Genomic DNA, 19,804 nt, shown 5'->3' with positions numbered 1-19,804 from the left:
AAAAGCCAACCGTTAGACATGTTAGAAAGTATAAACAACGAGGAGTACTTGTGGCACCATAGAGACTAACAAATTTATTTGGGCATAAGCTTTTGTGGGCTAAAGCCCACTTCATCAGATGCATGCAGTGGAAAATACAGTAGCAAAATATATATATACAGAGAACATGAAAAAATGGGTGTTGCCATACCAACTCTAACGAAACTAATCAATTAAGGTGGGCTATTATCAGCAGGAGAAAAAAAACTTTTGTAGTAATAATCAGAATGGCCCATTTCAAACAGTTGACAAGAAGGTGTGAGTAACAGTAGGGGGGAAATTATGTGACTGGTAATTAGGACCATTCCTTGCTAGATAGGCTAGAACTTTGAAGTGCAAACCTGTATTGTTAGAGAATTAGAGGTGATACTAATTGTGTGTGTTTACTTATACCTTGTTTAATAATTACCCATGTAAACAGACAGTTCCTGTCTGTCACTATAGCTATTGATTCAGAGATCAAATGAGAATATTAACATTTAGCTGAATCTTGAATGCAATAATGTCATTGTCTATATGTCTCTTTAAAGTTTGTGATAGACTGCCTAATGGACAAATTATCTTATGTTAATCCATGTAGTTAATTACTGGTGAGGTTTAGGAAACAGAAGGTTACATCAAAAACCTATTGTTCACCTAGGACTGTATGGTCAAGTGGCTGCTAGAAATACCTTGGGTCCTGATCCTGTCATCTCAGATTCTACTTGAGGCTTCATGCAGGGAAAGCTTAAGCCATAAGGACTGAGATCCCAGTCCTGACTGGACCACCCTGAATATAAACATTAGACTATAACCTATGAACAATTTCTGAAAGAACTCTTTGCAACTACACAGCTCACCATCTCTGCTATGAATCTGAATCTCAAGAATTGTACTCAGTCTGTATGTATACTGATCTTTTAACCAATTCTGTCTCCCTTTTCTTTTTTAACAATTTTTAGTTTAGTTTAGTTAATAAGAATTGGCTGTAAGCATATATTTAGGTAAGATCTGGAATATTCATTAACCTGGGAAGTAATGTGTCTGATCCTTTGGGATTGGTAGAACTTTTTTATATGATGAATAAGATTTTCAGTAATCCTCATCATATTTGACTTGCATGTCTGGGTGGAGGCCTGAGGTTGGGTTATTTTAAGTGAACTGTGTTGTTGGCTTCCGAGTAACCAGTGAGGTATTAAAGAAGCTGTTTTGTACTGGCTTGGTAAATCTAGGTATTGGAATATGCACCAGCTTTGGGGATTGTCTGCCTCATTCTTTGCAGTTCACCCTAATTAAGTGAACTCAGTTGGCTCCCCTGGGACTCCAGTCACACCAACATTTACTGGTAAAGAATTGAACAGTTGGCCAAATTTTGCTTTCATTTACACTGTTGTAAATCCAAATCAGATCTCTTCAAGGAATTTGAGATTTACACTGGTCTAAATACAAGAATTTTGACTCCCAGCTTTTAGCAGTTTTTAAAGATGTCCTCTGCCAGTGAGAGGGGGAATAAATAACGAATATTTATTACACATGCAAGGGGGAAAGTATTGAATGAAGAAAAAACTTTTGGGGGGAGGTGGCGTTTGGGATGGATGAAACTGGAAAGAGAGGTTGAATATTTTAAAGGCCCCAATGTTCATGGGAGTCCAATATTTATGATCTTAGAACAGTTCAGAAATCTATTATAACCTCAAGGATTACAATTTATTAGACAATGGAAACAAAAATATTTTATAAAGTAATAACACTTCAAGAAATACCATTGTACTTTGGGTGGTTGATGGCATTTATGTTGAAGGCATAGCTGAGGTATGCCAGCATTTATAAATGTGTTCTTTATATTACAGGTGGACAAGAACCAAAATCATAGATATGAACACCTTTGAATGTTGAGGTGTTCATAATCCCCACCTATGCACAAATGTTGTAAATGACCTTTATTTTCATAATGGACAGAATCAGAACCCCAAATCAAACATGCTCACAATTTGGGGGTGTTTGAAAGCTGGACTGTAAATTGTGTGGCATGCGCCTGAATCTGGTTTGCATATTAGATACAGAAACTGTAAAAATAAAAAAAAATTGCTTTGTTTTAGGAGTTAGAAAGTTTTCAGCTAACCTTTTTTACACAATATACACAAATATGCCTAGATGATTCTTGGAAGAAGAGCTCATTGAAAATGGGATTGTCTAATTTTCCTTCTTGCTTCTTAGCATTCTTTCACAAACATGTTTTCAAAAATAAACCAAATTAACATATTCCCAATTACTATTGGAAGTCTGTTTTGTTTTTTCACATTCAGAAGTAGAATAACATAACATAGACTCTCAACTAACTGGGAAATTGTCACCATTAATTTTCGTGAATGTTAGATGCTAGCAAGCTTTGCCATATCAGATCACAGTCTTCTCTTCTGTTTCCAAGTCACCAGTGAATCTTCCTCAAGGCATATTGCAGTGAGGTTAATAAAAGTACTCCTGGATTATTCTATTGGGTGAAGAGTCAACAGACTAGCAGATGAACCAACTCTCTCCCTACAGGACACCAAGTCATGTTGAGGCAGATGAGACAGAATTATTTTGCCTTTTAGCCTACAAATTGAAGATGCCTGATCACTAGCAGATGTTGTCAAGGATGAGGCTTGTGAAGCAATTAAAGAAGAGATGTCAGCACCTGAGGCAGAATCTAATGGTTGCAACAGAAGAATTCTGTGTTTGCCCTGGAGTGGGGTGATGGCAGCATATTGCAAAGATAATCATAACAGAACATCTTGACAATATCGTATGTCAACCTCGAGGCAAAATGCCCTAAATTCTGCCCTTAAATGAAAGATCCTGCTGTGCAGTTGTAGCACATGCTGCTCACTGTCAACCCTATTTCTTAGTCTAAGATCAAGAGTTTTAGAATCACCCTCCTCTACCAGAGCATAACTCTTACCTTTTTGTTTAATTTCTCATTTCATCTGATGTAAGAATCCAAATCTTAAGCAGAATTTGACTGCATTATTACACCTTATTCACCTTACGTATGCTATCTTAGCATACATGCAACAGGTCACAGGTGGCACGTGACCAGGATCCATCACCGAATTTCATCTGTTTTGTTGGACCATTAGCTTCCCTGGCCCGAGTACTGATGGGGAGCATGATGGGAATGATGATCACACTCCCACTGATCTCATATTTACCCACCTTTGTAGAGCACAGAGACATCCTAAGAAAGATGCTACACAAAGGCTCAAGACTGCCAGGTGCTGAATGCCTTCCATGTACCTAGGTTCTTATCATGAACTCCCTTTACGTACTCAGCACCTGGCCGGTCTAGGCCCTTAGCAGAGAGTATTATTAGAAAATAGAGAAGTAAGAAATGTGTTTACATTTTCAGAAGAGTTGGGAGCAGGTTACTGTACCTGATTGGGGAGGAAGGGTGTCTACAAGATTCTATGCCCTGAGAGGGAGCAGAGGGTTGGTGGGCGGTTATGCTTCTATAGTATTGATTCACCTGGGGATCATTAAAGTTCTCCTTTTTATCCCATTTTACAGATGGGTAACTGAGGCATAGAAAGGAAGTGACTTACTCAAACCCAGCCTAGAAGTCCTGGACCACAGCTTTATCTTCTAGGCCCTTGGCCACACAAAGGGGCAGAAGAGCACCCACAAGTCTTAGCACCTAGCTCTATCCACTAGACCCCCTAGCACTCCAGACCCATAACAGAACCCAGGAGTCCTAGCACCTAGGTCTACCCACTAGACCCCCTGACACCCCCACAACAGAACCCAGGAGTCCTGGCACCTAGCTCTACCCACTAGGCTCCCTGACACCCCCACAACAGAACCCAGGAGTCCTGGCACCTAGCTCTACCCACTAGGCTCCCTGACACCCCCACAATAGAACCCAGGAGTCCTGGCACCTAGCTCTACCCACTAGGCTCCCTGACAGACCCAGAGCAGAACCAGGAGTCCTGACACCCCCAGACACAGCAGAGCACCCAGGAGTTCTGGCTCCCAGCCCCCTCAGGCTGCCCCTTCCCCTTCCGGGCCACTCACTCAGCAGACCAGTCCCCCTCCCCCTCGCAGTCTCCTACTGAGCCCCGCCCCATCCACTCTCCTCTGTCTGCGCGCCCCCCCTCCCCCGCGCACCGCCCAGTCCCTTCCCTTGATTGGCCGGGAGTTTGGTGACGTCAAGGGCCAGGGCTGAAAGTGGGCGGGCCCGAGCTCGCGCTATCGCGGTTTCAGGCTCGCTCGGCCTCAGCCAGATTCCTCCGCGGCGCGTCCCTGCGGGGGTGTCGGAGCGCGGCGGCGCCCGCGGTGTCCCTCCGCCGCCGGGCCGGGATGCCGAAGCGCTCCTGCCCCTTCGGGGACACGGCCCCGCTGCAGCTGAAAACCCGCGTGGGGCTGCGGGAGCTGAGCCGGGGCGCCCTGGGCGAGAAGTACCGGCGGGAGCTCTTCGGTGAGGGCGCGGGGCCGGTCATAGCGCCGCCCCGGGCGGGAGTCCCCGGCGGGCGGGGCGGGGATCGCGGGGCCTCGGGGGGGCTGGAGGACAGCGCCGTGTGTGTGTGTGGGGGGGAGTTACGGGGGCCTCAGGCCGCCGCTGTTGAGATTCAAAAAGCTGCAGCGTTATAACCCCCGGGGCACGAGCTGTCACCTCGGGTCACCAGACAGCGGGTGTGAAAAATCGGGACCGTCCCTATGAAATTGGGTCATCTGGTCACCCTGAGTCCGTCACCTGGCAAAATGCTCCCCGGAAGCGTCCTTAGTGCCGACTCCTAGCCCCCCCCACCAGCGCTTCCCTTGCTCTGCCCAGCCCGGCATTTCTGCTGTCCAGGGAAGCAGCTTTTCTGTGGCTTTCCAGGCCTGCGGTGAAATCGACACTGACCCATTTACAAACTCATCCTGCCAGGCCTAGGATGAGTTCCTAGTGTGCCCCGCTATAGGGCTGGCCCTAACGTGCCCCTCTTCTTCCCATCCCGGTTGCTGTCTCCCAGAGAAGACCAAGGAGCTACTCTTCCGAGGCGCCCAGGCCTACATGGATAGCGTGTGGAAGGGAAACACAACAGGGACCTGCACAGTTGCCGACTTTCCAGAGCCACTTAAAGATGCACAGGAAACGTGTACAAGGTACAGCTGGAACGGACAAATGCTCATTGGGCAAGATGGAAAACTACTGAGGCATTCCCAAGCAATGGAAAAGAGTAAGTGGCATCTAGCTAATTATTTGTTACATCAGCAGGTATCTGCAATATCGTTGATGGATCAGCAGCATAGGGAAGTGGACTTCATTAGTCTCCTTCAGCGAATGCACAGAACAAACTTTTTTCTACTAGGGTTGCTTTGCTATTGCTAATGAAATGTTTAGTAGCTGTCATGTAGCTCACTTTTTGTTTAAAATATAATTTATTTAAGAACTGAGAGCCTCAGAATCAGTTTATGAATTAAATATAATCTGCTTGATAACCTTGGTGTGACATGCCACAAAAGTCTGTCTTTAATGAAACTTAATAGGTGGGCTATGTTTTGTGCTGATGCCTGCAATAATGTACTTTAGCTGTCAAAATTTCCAACACCACCAGTGTAATTACAGTCATAACATCAATATGGAAGTAATATACTATCCTGAACCTTGTAAAACTTTAAACATCTGATGCTCAAATCTTCTGTCCTGGTATAAGAATCTAAAAACGTATTTCTAAAACAGCTCCACCAGTGGGAGTTTCCAAAGCTTGTTCCTCCTGCATAAGAACTGTTGACATCAAAGAAGCTTGCACACAGTGTGATCGTTTCGTTTGCCAGAATTGCAGCAAACTCTGCAAGTGCTGTAATGCTGTTGCCTGTTCATTGTGTTCGATTATTGAGTAAGTGCAGCTTTTTAGAATATACTATTTCAATAAGGGAAAGGATGCAGTATGCATCAGATTGTGATGGTCCATTCATATGCTGTGCCTTTACATACTGTCTCTCAGGGGTGGGCAAACTACGGCCCATGGGACCATCCCAGCCCGGCCCCCGAGCTCATGGCCTGGGAGGCTAACCCCCCTCCCCCGCAGCCTCAGCTCGCTTGCTCTGCTGCCGGTGCTATGCTCTGGGCGGCAGGCCTGTGAGCTCCTGGGGCAGTGCAGCTGCAGATCCCTGCCTGACCCGGCGCTCTGTGCTGCGTTGTGGTGGTGGCAGCAGTGTGGCCTGGCTCCAGCCGGGTGGCGCGGCTGTAGCGTTGCCAGCCACTGGTGCTCCAGGGAGCAGGGGGGGGTTGGATAGAGGGCAGGAGAGTTCAGGGTGGTGGTCAGGGGGCGGGGGTGTGGATGGTGTTGGGGGATGGGACACAGGGTTGAATGGGGGAAGGGATTCCAGGGGGCAGTCAGGAAGGAGGTGGGGGTTGGAGGGGATAGTCAGGGAGAAGGGGGGGTTGGATGGGGCAGGGATCCTGGGGGGGGCATCAGGAATGAGAGGAGGGGTTGGATGGGGCAGACAGGGAGCAGGGGTGTGTGGATGGGGCAGGGGTCCCAGAGGGGCCATCAGGGAACAGGGGGAGTTGGATGGGGCAGGAGTCTTGAGGCGGGGGGTAGATAGGAGCTGAGGGCTGGGTCACGACCCCCTCCCCTAACTGGCCCTCCATACAATTTACAAAACCCAATGTGGCCCTCGGGCCAAAAAGTTTGCCCACGCTTGCTGTATCTTCATGTTGTACACAAATGATCCTGAAACTTCAGGAGACGTGTAGTTTTGTCTTTAAACTATCTGAAACAGGAAAGGATATTGTGTATGATGTAATCTACTCTTATTGTAAGTGACTCAGCTTTCTATCCAAATGTCCTGGGAGGTGAGAAATGCATGTCTCATATCGTAGTCTATAGAGCTGATAGAGGGAATACACACTTGTGAAGTAGCTGGAAAGAATTTATAGCACCATTAGTGTTTCCCAAACTGTGGGTTGGGACCCCATTTTAATGGGGTTGCTAGGGCTGGCTTAGACTTGGCTGAACGCCAAGCCCTATTGCCTGGGGCCAAAGCCTGAGGGTTTCAGTCCTGGGTGGCAGGGCTCAGGTTACAACCTCTTTACCCCCTCCCCCCCCCCCACCTGGGCTGAAGGGTTTTGCCCCCTGCAGGGGGGGCTTGGGTGAGATCAGCCTTCTCTCCTCCTCCCCCTCCCCCCCCCGAGGTCGTGTAGTAATTTTTGTTGTCAGAAGGGGTTTGCAGTGCAATGAAGTTTGAGAACCCCTGATCTAATGTAGAGAAATGGTGTAAGTCTTAGTTCTTTCAGGAGTCTTTTGTTTATGGTGAGTTTTGAAGAAAGGAGGGGAAGCTTTATACTGTGTCGAAAATAGTGTACACTCAATTGACATGTGACTGTTTGTTTCTCTTCTAGTTACAGTGATACTGGCGAGCAAGTTCTCTGCAATGGCTGCTCAATGTTTGAAGCCTGAAACTCTTAATGAACTATCAATACATCTTTATGGCTAAGATATCAAGTGCCATGAAGAACATGTTTATATCTGGATATCTGACCCTTCTAGTGTGTGGAATTAACAATGGGATTTCTATGCATTTTATGTGATATTTTTTTAATACTGTAGCTAAATAAACTTTTGTATATGTTTGAAGAGATTTTTTTGAATTACTCATGCTGTTATCTGATGCTACAGTTACCTTCAAGGGCTGCCTTGAGCTGGGTTCTACTGGCATAGATGAGCATATTTCCCAGCACTACAAATAACACTTAGACAACACACGTTTTGTGTCTGTTCAGTGGTTGCTATCTTTGGATACTGATTTATGGGTCAAAATAGTATCAATTGATGGTAGTGCTTTTTCATAGGGGGATGGCATTGTTCTAGACACACAACCTTTCATCTGTGAGGTCTAAGCTCAAGCACTTGTCCTAGGTCACATAGCTCAAAGCAGAGAAGGGAGTAGAATTTGACTCCAAATATGATCTGACTTATAAACATCTCTCCCGAACACATTATTGGCTGCCTGAATCTTCATGGTTTCTTCTAGCATAACCTTGATCTTGAAAAGATGCATACATTGTACGCTCCTTTGGAGTACACATCAGAAATCTAATTTATTCCGTAAGCATCTTTGTATGTAACTATATCTGGACATTAAGCTTGATGTCTATCTCAACCAGAAACTGCAAACTGTCAGTGGGAAAGGATACTTTTCCTAAAATATTTGATCTTTTTTTTTTTTTTTTTCAAAGTAAATTTAAGGATCATAAAAAGTTATATCAAATGTGTGGGGGATTTTTTGTTTTTGTTTTTGTTTTTTTGCTTTTTAAAACAGTGATATCAGCTCTACAACCTTCCTTCAGGCGTCTGTATTTGTTAGAGTGAAAATAGCTTAAACCTGTATTTTGTGATTGTAAAATATTCCTAGGTAGATGATGTTACTGTACTTAAATATCAGGGGGATTTTTATAGAAAGATTTTAGGAAACAACCCGAGAACTATTTGAACAGAAAACAGTGGTTTTAAGTTTAAGATCTTTCTACAAGCTTGAACCTCTAAATGTGTCTGCTTTTTTCCCCCTTTCCACTTAGGGTTACAGACTGAAAATAGTGACTTGCTTCCAGGCTCCTGGAGAGATCAGGCAGGTTGTTTACAAAGTATTTGTATTTCAGAGTAGTTGACAGACGTGTTTTGGCTCATTTTTCCCTACACTTTATTTCATATGAACCTGTGGTCGGAGACCACTGATAGGGATTTTGAGCCTTCAAATCCACATTAGACAGTAATCCTCTAACCTGTCCCTTTGAAAAGTGGCTGTCATTATGATGGGCAGCTCATGCAGAGAATGTAGGTTAGAAGGAAGGAGAGCGAACCAGAAAGGGAAAAGAAGTGCTTATCTGGGTTGCATGGATGGGAAGAAAAAGGAAACCGAAAGCAGAGAAACAAATGGCAAAGAAAACTTGCCTGTATTGGAATGGTGTAATGTGCTCCAGAAATGTTATTTAAAGGGCACCTGCCCTCTTTGTTTCTTCACAATCCAACTGGAAAGTCTGAAAGTTTATTTTTTGCCTCAGAAATATCCATTTGATGTAGTTGTACTTTAACTCAAAGCCTGCCAAGTTTTGTTTTTATGGGAGGATTGTGTTCCTGGAGCGAGAGCTTTTCAGACCTCCATTAAATGTTTTAAATCTTTTAACAGACTTACTCCCCTATAGGCAATTCAGCGGGGAAAGGATTTTTAGTCTGAGTATCGAAATCTCTCTTGGCTTTATTAGCTGAGATATAGGTACTAACGGTCCTTCCTGTGCCATAATGGAAAAGACACAGACCACATACACACTCTTCAAGTTACTTTTAAAGTGTGTTGCTGGACCTCCTGGTTTCCATGGAGTGGTATAGGGTCTGCTCCTGGGATGCTTACCGAGCTGCACGTAGTGGTAATTGCATATGTTCCATTACTGGAATGGGAAGTAGGCCTCACTTATTTGCATTCAGCAGCATTTGTGTTTTCTTTGTGGGCACAGTATTCCATTATTCCAACTGTGCAAGGTGAGTACTGAAAGCTTTAAGTTGGGTGGCTACAAGTATTGGACAATGTAATAATGCTAAAGTTTAAGACAAAGAGTAAGTCTCTTCTAGCTGCTGGGTTGGCTGTAGTTCTAGAGTTAGCCATGATGTAAAAACTGAGAGGGTGGGTTTCCTTTAGGCTATGGACATAACAAAACTGCATGAGACCCTGCCATTCCACTTCCATACTTGCATTGTTCTAAGGCTCTCTGTGGGTACATCTTACACCAGGGGTCGGCAACCTACGGCACGCGTGCCAAAGGTGGCACGCTGGGTGGGTTAAGCCTCTTAGCCCACCGCCGCTCTGGGGTTCCTGCTGCTGGCCCCTTGCCAGCCGGGGTCCCACCGCTGGTCCCACTCAGCACCCGCTGCCGGCCTGGGTGAAGGAACCCCAGGCTGGCAGCAGGCTGAGACCCCAGCTGGCAAGATCCAGCAGCTGAAACCCCAGAGGGGGGCGGGCGGAGACACTCAGCCCGCCGCCGCTCTGGGGTTCTGGCTGCTGGCCCCTTGCTAGCCAGGGTCCCCACCGCAGCCCCACTCACCTTGCTTCCGGTTGGAGTCCCAGCACAGGCCCCGTGCCAGACAGGCCCTGCTCAGCCCTACCAGCCACCAGCTCCACTCATCTCAGCTGCCGATCTGGGGTTCCAGACGGTTAACAACTGATCACTCAGAAGCCTGTGTGCAGCTTAAAGTATCCAAATACGTGCCACCAGACATTGGGAAAACTCAGCAGGGAAAAGCAAGGGCAAGGATCACACTAAACTAATACGATCTGCATTTTAATTTAATTTTTAATAAAGCTTCTGAAACATTTTTGAAAACCTTGTTTACTTTACATATAACAGTGGTTTGGTTCTGTATTATAGTCTTACAGAGAGACCTTCTAAAAAACATTAAAATGTATTACCGGCACGCGAAGCCTTAAATTAGAGTGTATACGTGAAGACTCGGCGCACCACTGCTGAAAGGTTGCCGACCCCTGTCTTACACTATGCGCTTTTTTCGATGGTGGGTAGTGTATGTAACCGAGTAGCTTCCCCAGCATGGTGTACCCCACTGTCCACACAGCAAAGGCAAGTAAAGACACACATGAAAGGGGTGTGTGTGTGTGTGTGTGTGAGAGAGAGAGAGAGAGAATACATGGCTGTCAACTTGTCCAAGCCACGTCTAAAATGCTACTTTTAGCAATGTAGTGTCCCACTGGCTGCTGGAGCCTTTCCCCGACCACAGGAAAAGGCTCTGGTGGTGGGGGGAGGCAGCAGGCACCGCTGCCAGATTCTTTCCTTGCTGCAGTGAAAGGCTTCAGCAGTGGAGAGATGCTGAAAGCCTTTCTACGCTGCAGTCTTTCGCTGACACTTGTAGCTACAAACTGCAGTGTGGGCGCAGCTTGCTTTTCCCTGCCGACCCCAGTAGTGTAGATGCCTGTGTTGCCATCTAGCTTCATTTCACCCCACTGAGTTGGCCTCACAGAATTCATCTTTTCAAAACAAAAAAGTAGGTGGTTAAGATAAAGATAGTATCAGAGGGGTAGCCATGTTAGTCTGGTTCTGTAAAAGCAGCAAAGAAATAAAGGGTATCTGGAAGTAAGGCAAGGTTCTAAAGTGAAATGCTGACACTTTGTCTTTCATGGAAAACAAACTCATTCCCCTACAGTGGGATGTAGGAAAATTGTAATGTGTTTTTTAAAGGGCGTGGGTAGGCTGATGGGAACATGTGCTGTTTACCTGTTGGCCCCATGGAGCACAGGACAAGTAATACAGCCTTGGAGACTATTCTACTGTTGAGGACCATCCCTGACTGTCAGAGGAAACAGCAATGCAGCCTTACAGCTGAGGAATGGGGCACAGAGCCTCAATGTAGCCAGCTTGGGAATACTTGTAGTACATAAGTGAACCCTGCATCCTCTGTGGCAGGGGCAAACCCATCACAGAATGAGTGGGGAACTCAGATTTTGTTTTTTACAGGCCCCTTGTGCAGGCTTTCACATGGGAGTGGCTAATCAAGCCCTATCTCAGTAAAAATATGGTGTATAAAGGGAAAAATCTGGTTATGCTGTACATTGATTTCTTTGGGATTGTTCAGCAAGTTTGCAGGACACACTATGCTTTGGATATTGTGTTAACTGCTGAAGCAAATCAGTTATCCTACTATAAACAATTACAAGCACAGTCCAAAGGCTTTAGAAAATTTTAACATGGTTCATTGGATAGTAAATAAGAGCCTTAATTCAAATGGCAGTGGTGGTGGTTTGGGATGGTTTCTGTGCTTTTTCTTGCAAGGTGTCCTTTTGAATTTTATATTTTGTGTTAGCAGAGATGGACCAAGTGACCTAAGAGATCATTTATTTGTCTAGATTCTGTGATATTGTAAAGATCGACTACTTCTGCTGTACAGCATTTTGTACCTTTTGTATTGTGTAGAGGTCAGTGTTTTAAAGTGGCTCAGATGTCACACAAACAAGCTGCATAGCACTTTAATTTCTGTATTGTAATGCCATTTGTGTTGCTAGCTCTAGCAATTTTAACATGAATTTTGCAATATTTGGTGTTTTTTCTTAGCGCTCCAGCTCCTGGTGTCAGATGATTGTGAGAACCTCAGCTTTTTTTTTTAAAGCAAGTTTCTTGCACCCATGATTGCAGAAAAAAGCTTGAAAAAGTGAATGTTAAAGGCTCAAAAACCTGAAAAACAAATTAGACAGAAATTTATTATTTTTAAAATCTCATGATTTTGGGGGGCATTTTTGAATGCTAATTCTTGAGGTTGCAATGCTAATTTTAAATGTATTTTATTTGTTCTTCAGTTCAGTTATCTTTTTTTTTCTGTTCCACGTTTAATAGTGTAAATTTTTCATCCCTACCCAGTGTCAATTTAAACTGGTGGTATAGGTTGCTTGAAGGTTTTATATAGTGGTAATATTTACTTTGTGTATGGATTTGTGCATTTGCTTTCAGCTATTTCCATAATTCTTTTTTTATTCAAATGTAATGGTTGGAACTAGAAACCTATTACTACTGGTTTGGTGTTTGTACTTATTTTTGTAATCTTTTAATTTCTTCCTTTTATTCATCCTCTCAGAGGAATACCAACGCAGGTGCTAGGCCAGATCCTTAGCTGGTAAAACAGCATAGCTACATTAAAATCAATGGAGCTATGCCCGGTTAGACCAGATGAGAATCTGGCCAACTATGAATGGAATAGACTCTTTTTCACTGAAATATTAAACATGTTCAAATACAGCTGTTTATCTGTCATAAATAAATAGGCTATTTCAACAACATTTGGTAGCAGTAAGATGTTTAAAAATGCTCCCATTATTTTCAGACTACTTAATGACTTAAGCCCTGATTCTTTAATGTGATCTAAGTGGATCTAGCCTTGCACTCACCCCATTGACTGCAGTGAGGTTCCCTGCAAGCACAAAGGTCCAGCCACACTTCTCTGATTGGAGGATTGGGGCCTATGATTTAAATTTTAAAAAGTTTCCAATATTTGAATAAATTGAAGTGCATAATAACAAATGCCCACTGTGCTAAAACTAGTTTTAGAATATAGCCACAAGGTGGCACTGCCTTCCAAGTTTTGCATAAATTCTTAATCAATATTCTGCTTTTTTTCTCTCAGATTGTGGCAGCTGAATGGAGGCAATCAAGTCATGATTGGGTTTGTAAAAACTTGCTTTTACAAAACCTATAGTAAGACCAATAGAAAGGTTTCCAGGAACTTTAAAAAGAAAAGTCAATGGGGAGGTAGATAGATAGTTATTTAGCAAACATCCCTCTGCAGTATTAACTTTGAGGGGACTACTCGTGTAAATAACTTTAAGCACATGCTTAGGTATTTTGCTGGATAAGGCTGGAGTGCTCATGTTAAAATTTTAATATGCTGTCATTTGGCCTAGCCCATGCTAGTTCCATTTTATAAGCCTGTTGTGCCCACTCTCTTACAAGCAGATTACTCATGTGCTACGGTTTTGATTTCTTTCCATAATACTAAGATAGTTTAAGGCCACAAATTAGATTCAGAAGTAGAGCTGGACAGGAAATGGTTTTCCCATTCTGTGACTGTCTTTGAGATTTCAATTTTTCCCCCTGGTTTGTATCAAGATAAAACTGAGATCTTTTGAAAATTTTCAGAACAAAAGAAAGAAATGGTAGAGATGATTTCGCACCCCTCCCCATCCCAGAATAGTCAGACCAGGGACTTAGATGGAAGTCTCTCATATTCCATCTGAGTGTCCTAACTACCAGGCTATGGGCTATTCTGAGGAGAGAGCTCTCTCTCTGAGTGAGTGTGAGAGAGAAATTCCACCTGGTACCCAGTTCATGTTGGACTAAATGATTCTCTCAAGCGTGACTATCCTAGTGTACATTCAAACTGAGATATTGTGATCTTGTGCAAGACGATTATTTAAAAAAAAAAATCTGGTTGTTGTCCTATAAACCACCTTTGTTCTGAAGATGAGTAAACTTCTTTCCAGGTGGTGGTAGTTGTCAGTATTACTGCTAATAGAGCTGCATGAAGAAACCTGTTCTATTCAGTATTGGACAGATTTTCACAAGAGCTCAGCACCCAACATGCAGAACTCTTCAAATCTGGCCATACCTGTCTCAGTGGAAGCTATTGTGTGCTGGGCTCTTGTGAAAATCTGGTCCTGACTGTAAGATTAAAAACTGAGGCAGATAATCACCATTTTTTAATACACACATGAACATTAATTTTCTCTATTGTTCAGTATCAGAGGGGTAGCCGTGTTAGTCTGGATCTGTAAAAGCAGCAAAGAGTCTTGTGGCACCTTATAGACTAACAGACGTTTTGGAGCATGAGCTTTCGTGGGTGAACACCCACTTCGTCGGATGTCTGCTCTATTGTTCAGACAGCTTTGGAAATATCCAGCAGATGTATAGGATCTGGAATTAGCAAAGAGCCTTAGATCTTTAGTAGTTTGGTGAAAGGTGTTTGTTTGTTGTTGGGGAGAAGAGGGTGTGTGCCTGTCTGTGTGGTTTTTTGTTTTTAAACACCAAACCATTCAAAGTGATGACTGTGGTATTTCATGTTACTGAGAGAGAGGTTCTAGTGCTGGTGCAAACTATCTTCATGTGCTCAGTCTATATTTAAACCTACCTCCAGCAGTCTTTAGTCTGGTTTGCTTAGCTCTGGGTACATTCTTGGTAGTGGTTTATGTCTACTGAGAAATTTGCCGTTACTTACCGTTCTTATAAAATAGTACAAATTCTTATTCCATCCAGAATTTAGTGAGATACTCTTTCCGGTAACTAACTCAGCATTATTGTATTATAGTGCATCTTTTGTAGGCTGCATAGCAACTGAGAGCTCTGTAGCTGAACTGATGCTGGGCCAGATCTTCAGCTGCTGTAACTAAGTGCAAATACACACTGAGTCAATGGAGCTATGTTATTTTATACCAGCTGAGGCTCTGACTCTGTTTTGGCATAAAGCTGTGATGTAATCATCATTTGTTTAATGATAACAATGGGCTTGGCTGCCTACACATCACAACCCCTTACCCTGAAGAGTTTACAGTCTAAAAGGTCAGACTGAAGAAGCTAGGCTACATTGGAAAATCCAGGGATAGGGATGACAGTAGATTTTTAAAGTGGTAAACTCACTTCTTCTATCAAAGATGGTTAGTGCAGGCTGTGATGTTTTAAATATCCAGGGTAAAATCCTGGCCTCATTAAAGTCAATTGGAATTTTGCTAGTGTCTTCCTGGGACCAGGACAATCACCCCTAAAATGTATATACCAGGATTCTACAGGAACTTCATCTACTCAGGGTGTAGTTCTATATAGGTGTTGTACAGCACAAAGCAATGCTACACAACAGTTTGGGCCAGGCAGGAAGAATACTGTACCTAGCTGCCATGGAAGGAGGAAGACCACACTCTCTTGGTCAAATTCTAACACACCTGCTCCTGCAGTGAAGTGCCATGTGAACTTTTGTGACAGCAAGTGTAGAGATGCTCCATTTTACATGCTATTGAACAGTCAGTATCCTCATTGGCACCGTGCCCCCTTGTTCAAGGGCACTGGCTCAGCACAGACCCAAAGCGAAAGTTTATTGTGTTCGCTCTCAAATAATTCCACAGAGGCTGACTGACAACAGATCTGGATTTGACACCATGAAGGGGTTTGCCCCCACTGGCATCACCAGTCTCTGCTGTGGGAGCAAAGATCAGCACTTCACTAGCTCTGCCCCAAGGCAGGTAGGAGTGACATACTATCTGGCCCAGCAAGCCAGGCCTTGTGGTGTTTCAACTGCTGAGCCTCTGGTTTACCTCTGCTCAGGGGGCGGGGTACTCGAAGAAAACACAGCTCTTCCTGCCTCCTTTCTCTGTTCTCTTTGGGGTGGGAAGGCAGAAGTGGCTCCTCCATAAGTAGCCACATGAAGAGGGGAGCTGCACAGCTAAGAGAATAGTAGCTGGGGTGGGGAGAGGACAGAGCATGGACCAGACAAGTTTAAAGATGAAGAAATCTGGGAGCATCTGCCAGAGAGAGAGAGAATATATGGGGGTGGTCAAGTCTCAATGAGAAATGAGTCAAAAGAAGAAAAAATACCAGTATAAAACATTTAATATTAGGGAAAACAGGCAAAGACAAAGAGAATTTTTAACGCAACATTAATAAATAACAGTTGGCTGGTCCATGTTTCTCTTCCAGTCTGCTATATACAGGCAACACACAATGGGCCAGATCGGACTAAATGGCAGCAGCAGCAGCTCTGGGGTAACTTTCATCTGCCCGTATGAGCTCCTTTCCCTGCTTCCCAGAGGTGGCCTCACGTTGTGGAGGAAGGCAGAGGGTGGGACCAATGCCTGCCCTCTTGTGGGTTTGGCCAGATGGGGAGTTTGAGGCCATTTTGCACTGTCATCGCATCTCTTGGTGGCAGCTCTCAGCTGCTAGAGGCTTCTACCAGGGTCTGCACCTGCAGAAGCCAGCCTAAATATTATGTTATATACACACACATGCTGTGGGTCTATAATCTGAATTCATGCTACTGTGGCTGTACTCTAGGAAAATATACCTGTGTATTTGGGACTGTAACTTTGGTGTATCTGGACCTGCAGTCTTAATCCCCCTTGCAACTGATATGTTTCCTCACTAACTTTTTTTCCTTTCCTGGAGCCTGCATGTACACTAAAATTATTATGGAAAGGTTGCTTATGAGCACAGGGCTGTTGGCATCTATTCTTTTTAAAGAAAACCTGAGTGACAAATTTTTAGATAGGAGAACCACAGACAGTGCTATGGACATTGCAGCCGAGGGAGGGTAGGTCAAATCAGAGTGCTGCAGATTTCAAAAATGTCCTTTTTAAAATGACCAGCCATGTTTTGACTTCTGCTCTATTGCTAGACGAGGAAAAGGAGTGCTGAATAGTCAAGCTTCAAGCAAGGTGGTTTTATTCACAATTGCATTTTAAAAATACACAGATGCTGCATTGCTATTTTTTATTTAGGGATTGTATAATACTATCGTTAAGGTGAATTTATGCTGGATTCTAAATTCACATATTGGGCATTCAGCAGCTAAACTTCTAACAGCATTAAACTTATTACACATGTTGCTGTGTAAATGTACTGTTTGGTTAGGATGAGATTTGGACACCTTCACTCTATTCACATTGGACAATAACTAGCCTCAGTGCATCTGAATTCCTTTGAAATCACTCCACCTGCATAAATAAACCCATTGTTCCTGGTCTCAAGCTCTAGCCTCTGCCTTATTCTCATGCTTTTCCCTCTGGTCTTCTTCTTCAGTTGCACCAAATGACCTTACACGTCTCCTTCAAATCCTCTGATACCTCCCTCAGCTTGGACTCACCCTAACCTCCGCAGTGCCATCCATTTTTACTATAGTGCCTACATTTTACTCTTCAAATTTTGCTAATTTTTAAATCTAAAAATGAATTAGGGTTGTTTGTGGCAACTGAATCATATGACAATTCCTATTGCATCCTTCCCTTACCTCCCATTGCAGCAATATTGCTCTGCATTTTTATTATTCCAGTTTATAAAAATGCACCTGTTGTGATTTCTCTGCCCATGTACAAGTGCTATGAAGCCATGTGTGGGAGCAACATTAACTAATGAACTTTGCTACCCTAGAAAGGCTTCAACCTGAACCTCAAATCCTCTTTACACTTCAAGCCAGAATGAACAGAAAGGCCTTGCAACTCAGGAGTCAAACTTGCACTCTGTTGGACCAAGGTCAGACGCTAAATTTCAGAACATAGGGCCCATTAACTGAGAATACCTTGCCTCACACAGCTAGGGACCTCCTGTTGAGGCTTTCCTGAAATATGATGAAAAAAGTGGTCTTTTCAGGTATATGGAATCCAAAAAAATGTTTAAAGCCTTAGAGATCAAATTGTTATTTACCAGTGTAGCAAGAAAGCAATGAAGCCTATGCAATCCATGTAGCACACATGTAATAAGCTTCATGTATGAATCCCCACTAACCAAGCTGGCAGCCACAATCTGTGCTAGGTGAAGTGTCTAAGTAGCCTTCAGTATTAGAGACAAGAAAAGAACATAGAAGGATTCGATGCTGGAGGTGACAAAACTGGAAAAGCCTACCTCTCAAAGGAAAAGTTGCAAAAATGAGCCAAGCAAAGATGTATGCTGCCTGGTTGCTCCTATCGTGGCAGCTAGCTAAACATCCAGAAGCAGGCAAGGGTCATACTGGAGAGCAAATCCCAATAAAAACCAACCATAGTCCTTCAGTTGAAAATACCATGGGTGATATCTATATCTCTTCTGTTCATTTCCCTTATCAGACCAGGATCAAATCTGTATTATTCAGATTCAACAGCAGCTAACTAGCTCCCATCTAAATCAGATGATCCAGATAGAGTGTCTATTAGATTGTAAAATGCTAGAGGAAGCAGTCTGTCTTTCTACTGTTGAGAAGTGCTCTCTGCCCCCCTGACTCTAAATAAACTGTACATCCTCTTCCAATATATGTGAGGGAGCTAAATACACCAGGAAAATACTCTGACTATAAAGGCAATTAAGCATGTTTGGAAATTGAATGGAACCATATAATTTAATTAAAACAGAGGTAGTGTATGTGAAATAAGTTGAGTAATACAACAATATATATAGGATGAATGAGTCCAACACAATTAGACATTAGTCTGGATTTCTAGATGCAGAATGAAGCAAGGTATACATATGTCCTTTTCTGTCCATCAGATTTTCATGTCCACTCTAATCAATTCCACAAGGCAGTACACAAATCACTTCAATTTTGAGACAAACAGCAGAGAGAGCAATAATGTATTAATACCCTGATTCAGCAAAGCACTTGGGCACATGCTTAAAAATCAGAGCCTAAGACAATTCCTTTTCAGAAGTTTGATATCCCTCCTCCCCCGTTTTCTTTAATCATTAAACTGAATGCAGATTTTATTGTAATTGTTGGCTGAGATTTCAAAATAGTCTAGGAGATTTAGACACTAATTTCAATGGAAGAGATGTCTAAGTCCCAGACTGCTTTGAAAAATCACAACCATTATTATTTTGTTGAGAGCTGATAATTTGCTCAGTGCTGCACAAGAACAGAGCAGAAGCCACTCCTGCCATAAGGATCTGACAGAAAAGGCTAAATGCAGCACCAAACCCCTAAGCAAAAAATGCAGAATGTTGCAAAAAATAGTTCAGCTTTAGGGAGCTAGACATAATTTAGAAGTAACTACAAATCATAACAGATGAGGCCAGGACTGCCTTGTTCCTGTGAAGAACCTGACACACGTCTGTAGTCAGAGGCAATACAATAATTAACTCTTGTAAGGCAAGTGACTCATGCTTCAACAAATGCATGGACTACCATAAACACACCTGATCAGTGAAAATGGATGCAACATAGTACCTGCTCTGAAAAGCTTACAATCATCTACTTCAGACAAGAATTCAAGCACGATACATGGGATGAACATGTCAAATGCAAGATGATGTTGCAATATAGTCAATGAGGAGATTGACATATGAAGGCTTCCTGAAAAGTGGGATTTGAAGGCAGAGAGGGGTGACACTTAGCACATTGGAGCTTGTTCCATGCATAGAGTAGAGCATGAAGAATTCACAAAACCAAGAGTTGGAGGAAGAGCTGATGAGCAATAAGGAGACGATGCAGCGGACCATAGGGAGCACTGGTGGAGTGGAAGATGAAATCTGTGCAGAGTTAGAGGTAGGGCAAGAGTTCTGAAGTGCTGTGAAAATGACAAGGCGGGATTCTCATACTCAGAGACTCTG

General features: G+C 43.4%; 1 protein-coding gene across 1 annotated transcript; it reads left to right on the top strand.

The window, feature by feature from the left end:
• The first annotated feature begins 4,240 nt into the window (after positions 1–4,240).
• On the top strand, positions 4,241–7,620 carry SIVA1 (SIVA1 apoptosis inducing factor). The gene is made up of 4 exons (XM_045013884.1): positions 4,241–4,471; positions 5,007–5,213; positions 5,717–5,873; positions 7,382–7,620. The coding sequence occupies exons 1-4, from the start codon at positions 4,354–4,356 to the stop codon at positions 7,437–7,439; spliced, it is 540 nt and encodes a 179-aa protein (XP_044869819.1). The 5' UTR covers positions 4,241–4,353; the 3' UTR covers positions 7,440–7,620.
• The last annotated feature ends 12,184 nt before the right edge of the window (positions 7,621–19,804 follow it).

The sequence above is a fragment of the Mauremys mutica genome, chromosome 4, assembly GCF_020497125.1.
Source record: "Mauremys mutica isolate MM-2020 ecotype Southern chromosome 4, ASM2049712v1, whole genome shotgun sequence".
Taxonomy (NCBI): Eukaryota; Metazoa; Chordata; order Testudines; family Geoemydidae; genus Mauremys; species Mauremys mutica.
The sequence above is the reverse complement of the archived record's forward strand: the minus strand, read 5'-3'. Positions and strand labels throughout refer to the sequence as shown.

Bases quoted from the DNA above. Each gene is read 5' to 3' on its own strand.
- SIVA1 (XM_045013884.1), top strand. From the start codon at position 4,354: ATGCCGAAGCGCTCCTGCCCCTTCGGGGACACGGCCCCGCTGCAGCTG. The intron at 4,472-5,006 runs GTGAGGGCGCGG...GCTGTCTCCCAG, and splicing joins GTACCGGCGGGAGCTCTTCG to AGAAGACCAAGGAGCTACTC. The intron at 5,214-5,716 runs GTAAGTGGCATC...TTTCTAAAACAG, and splicing joins TTCCCAAGCAATGGAAAAGA to CTCCACCAGTGGGAGTTTCC.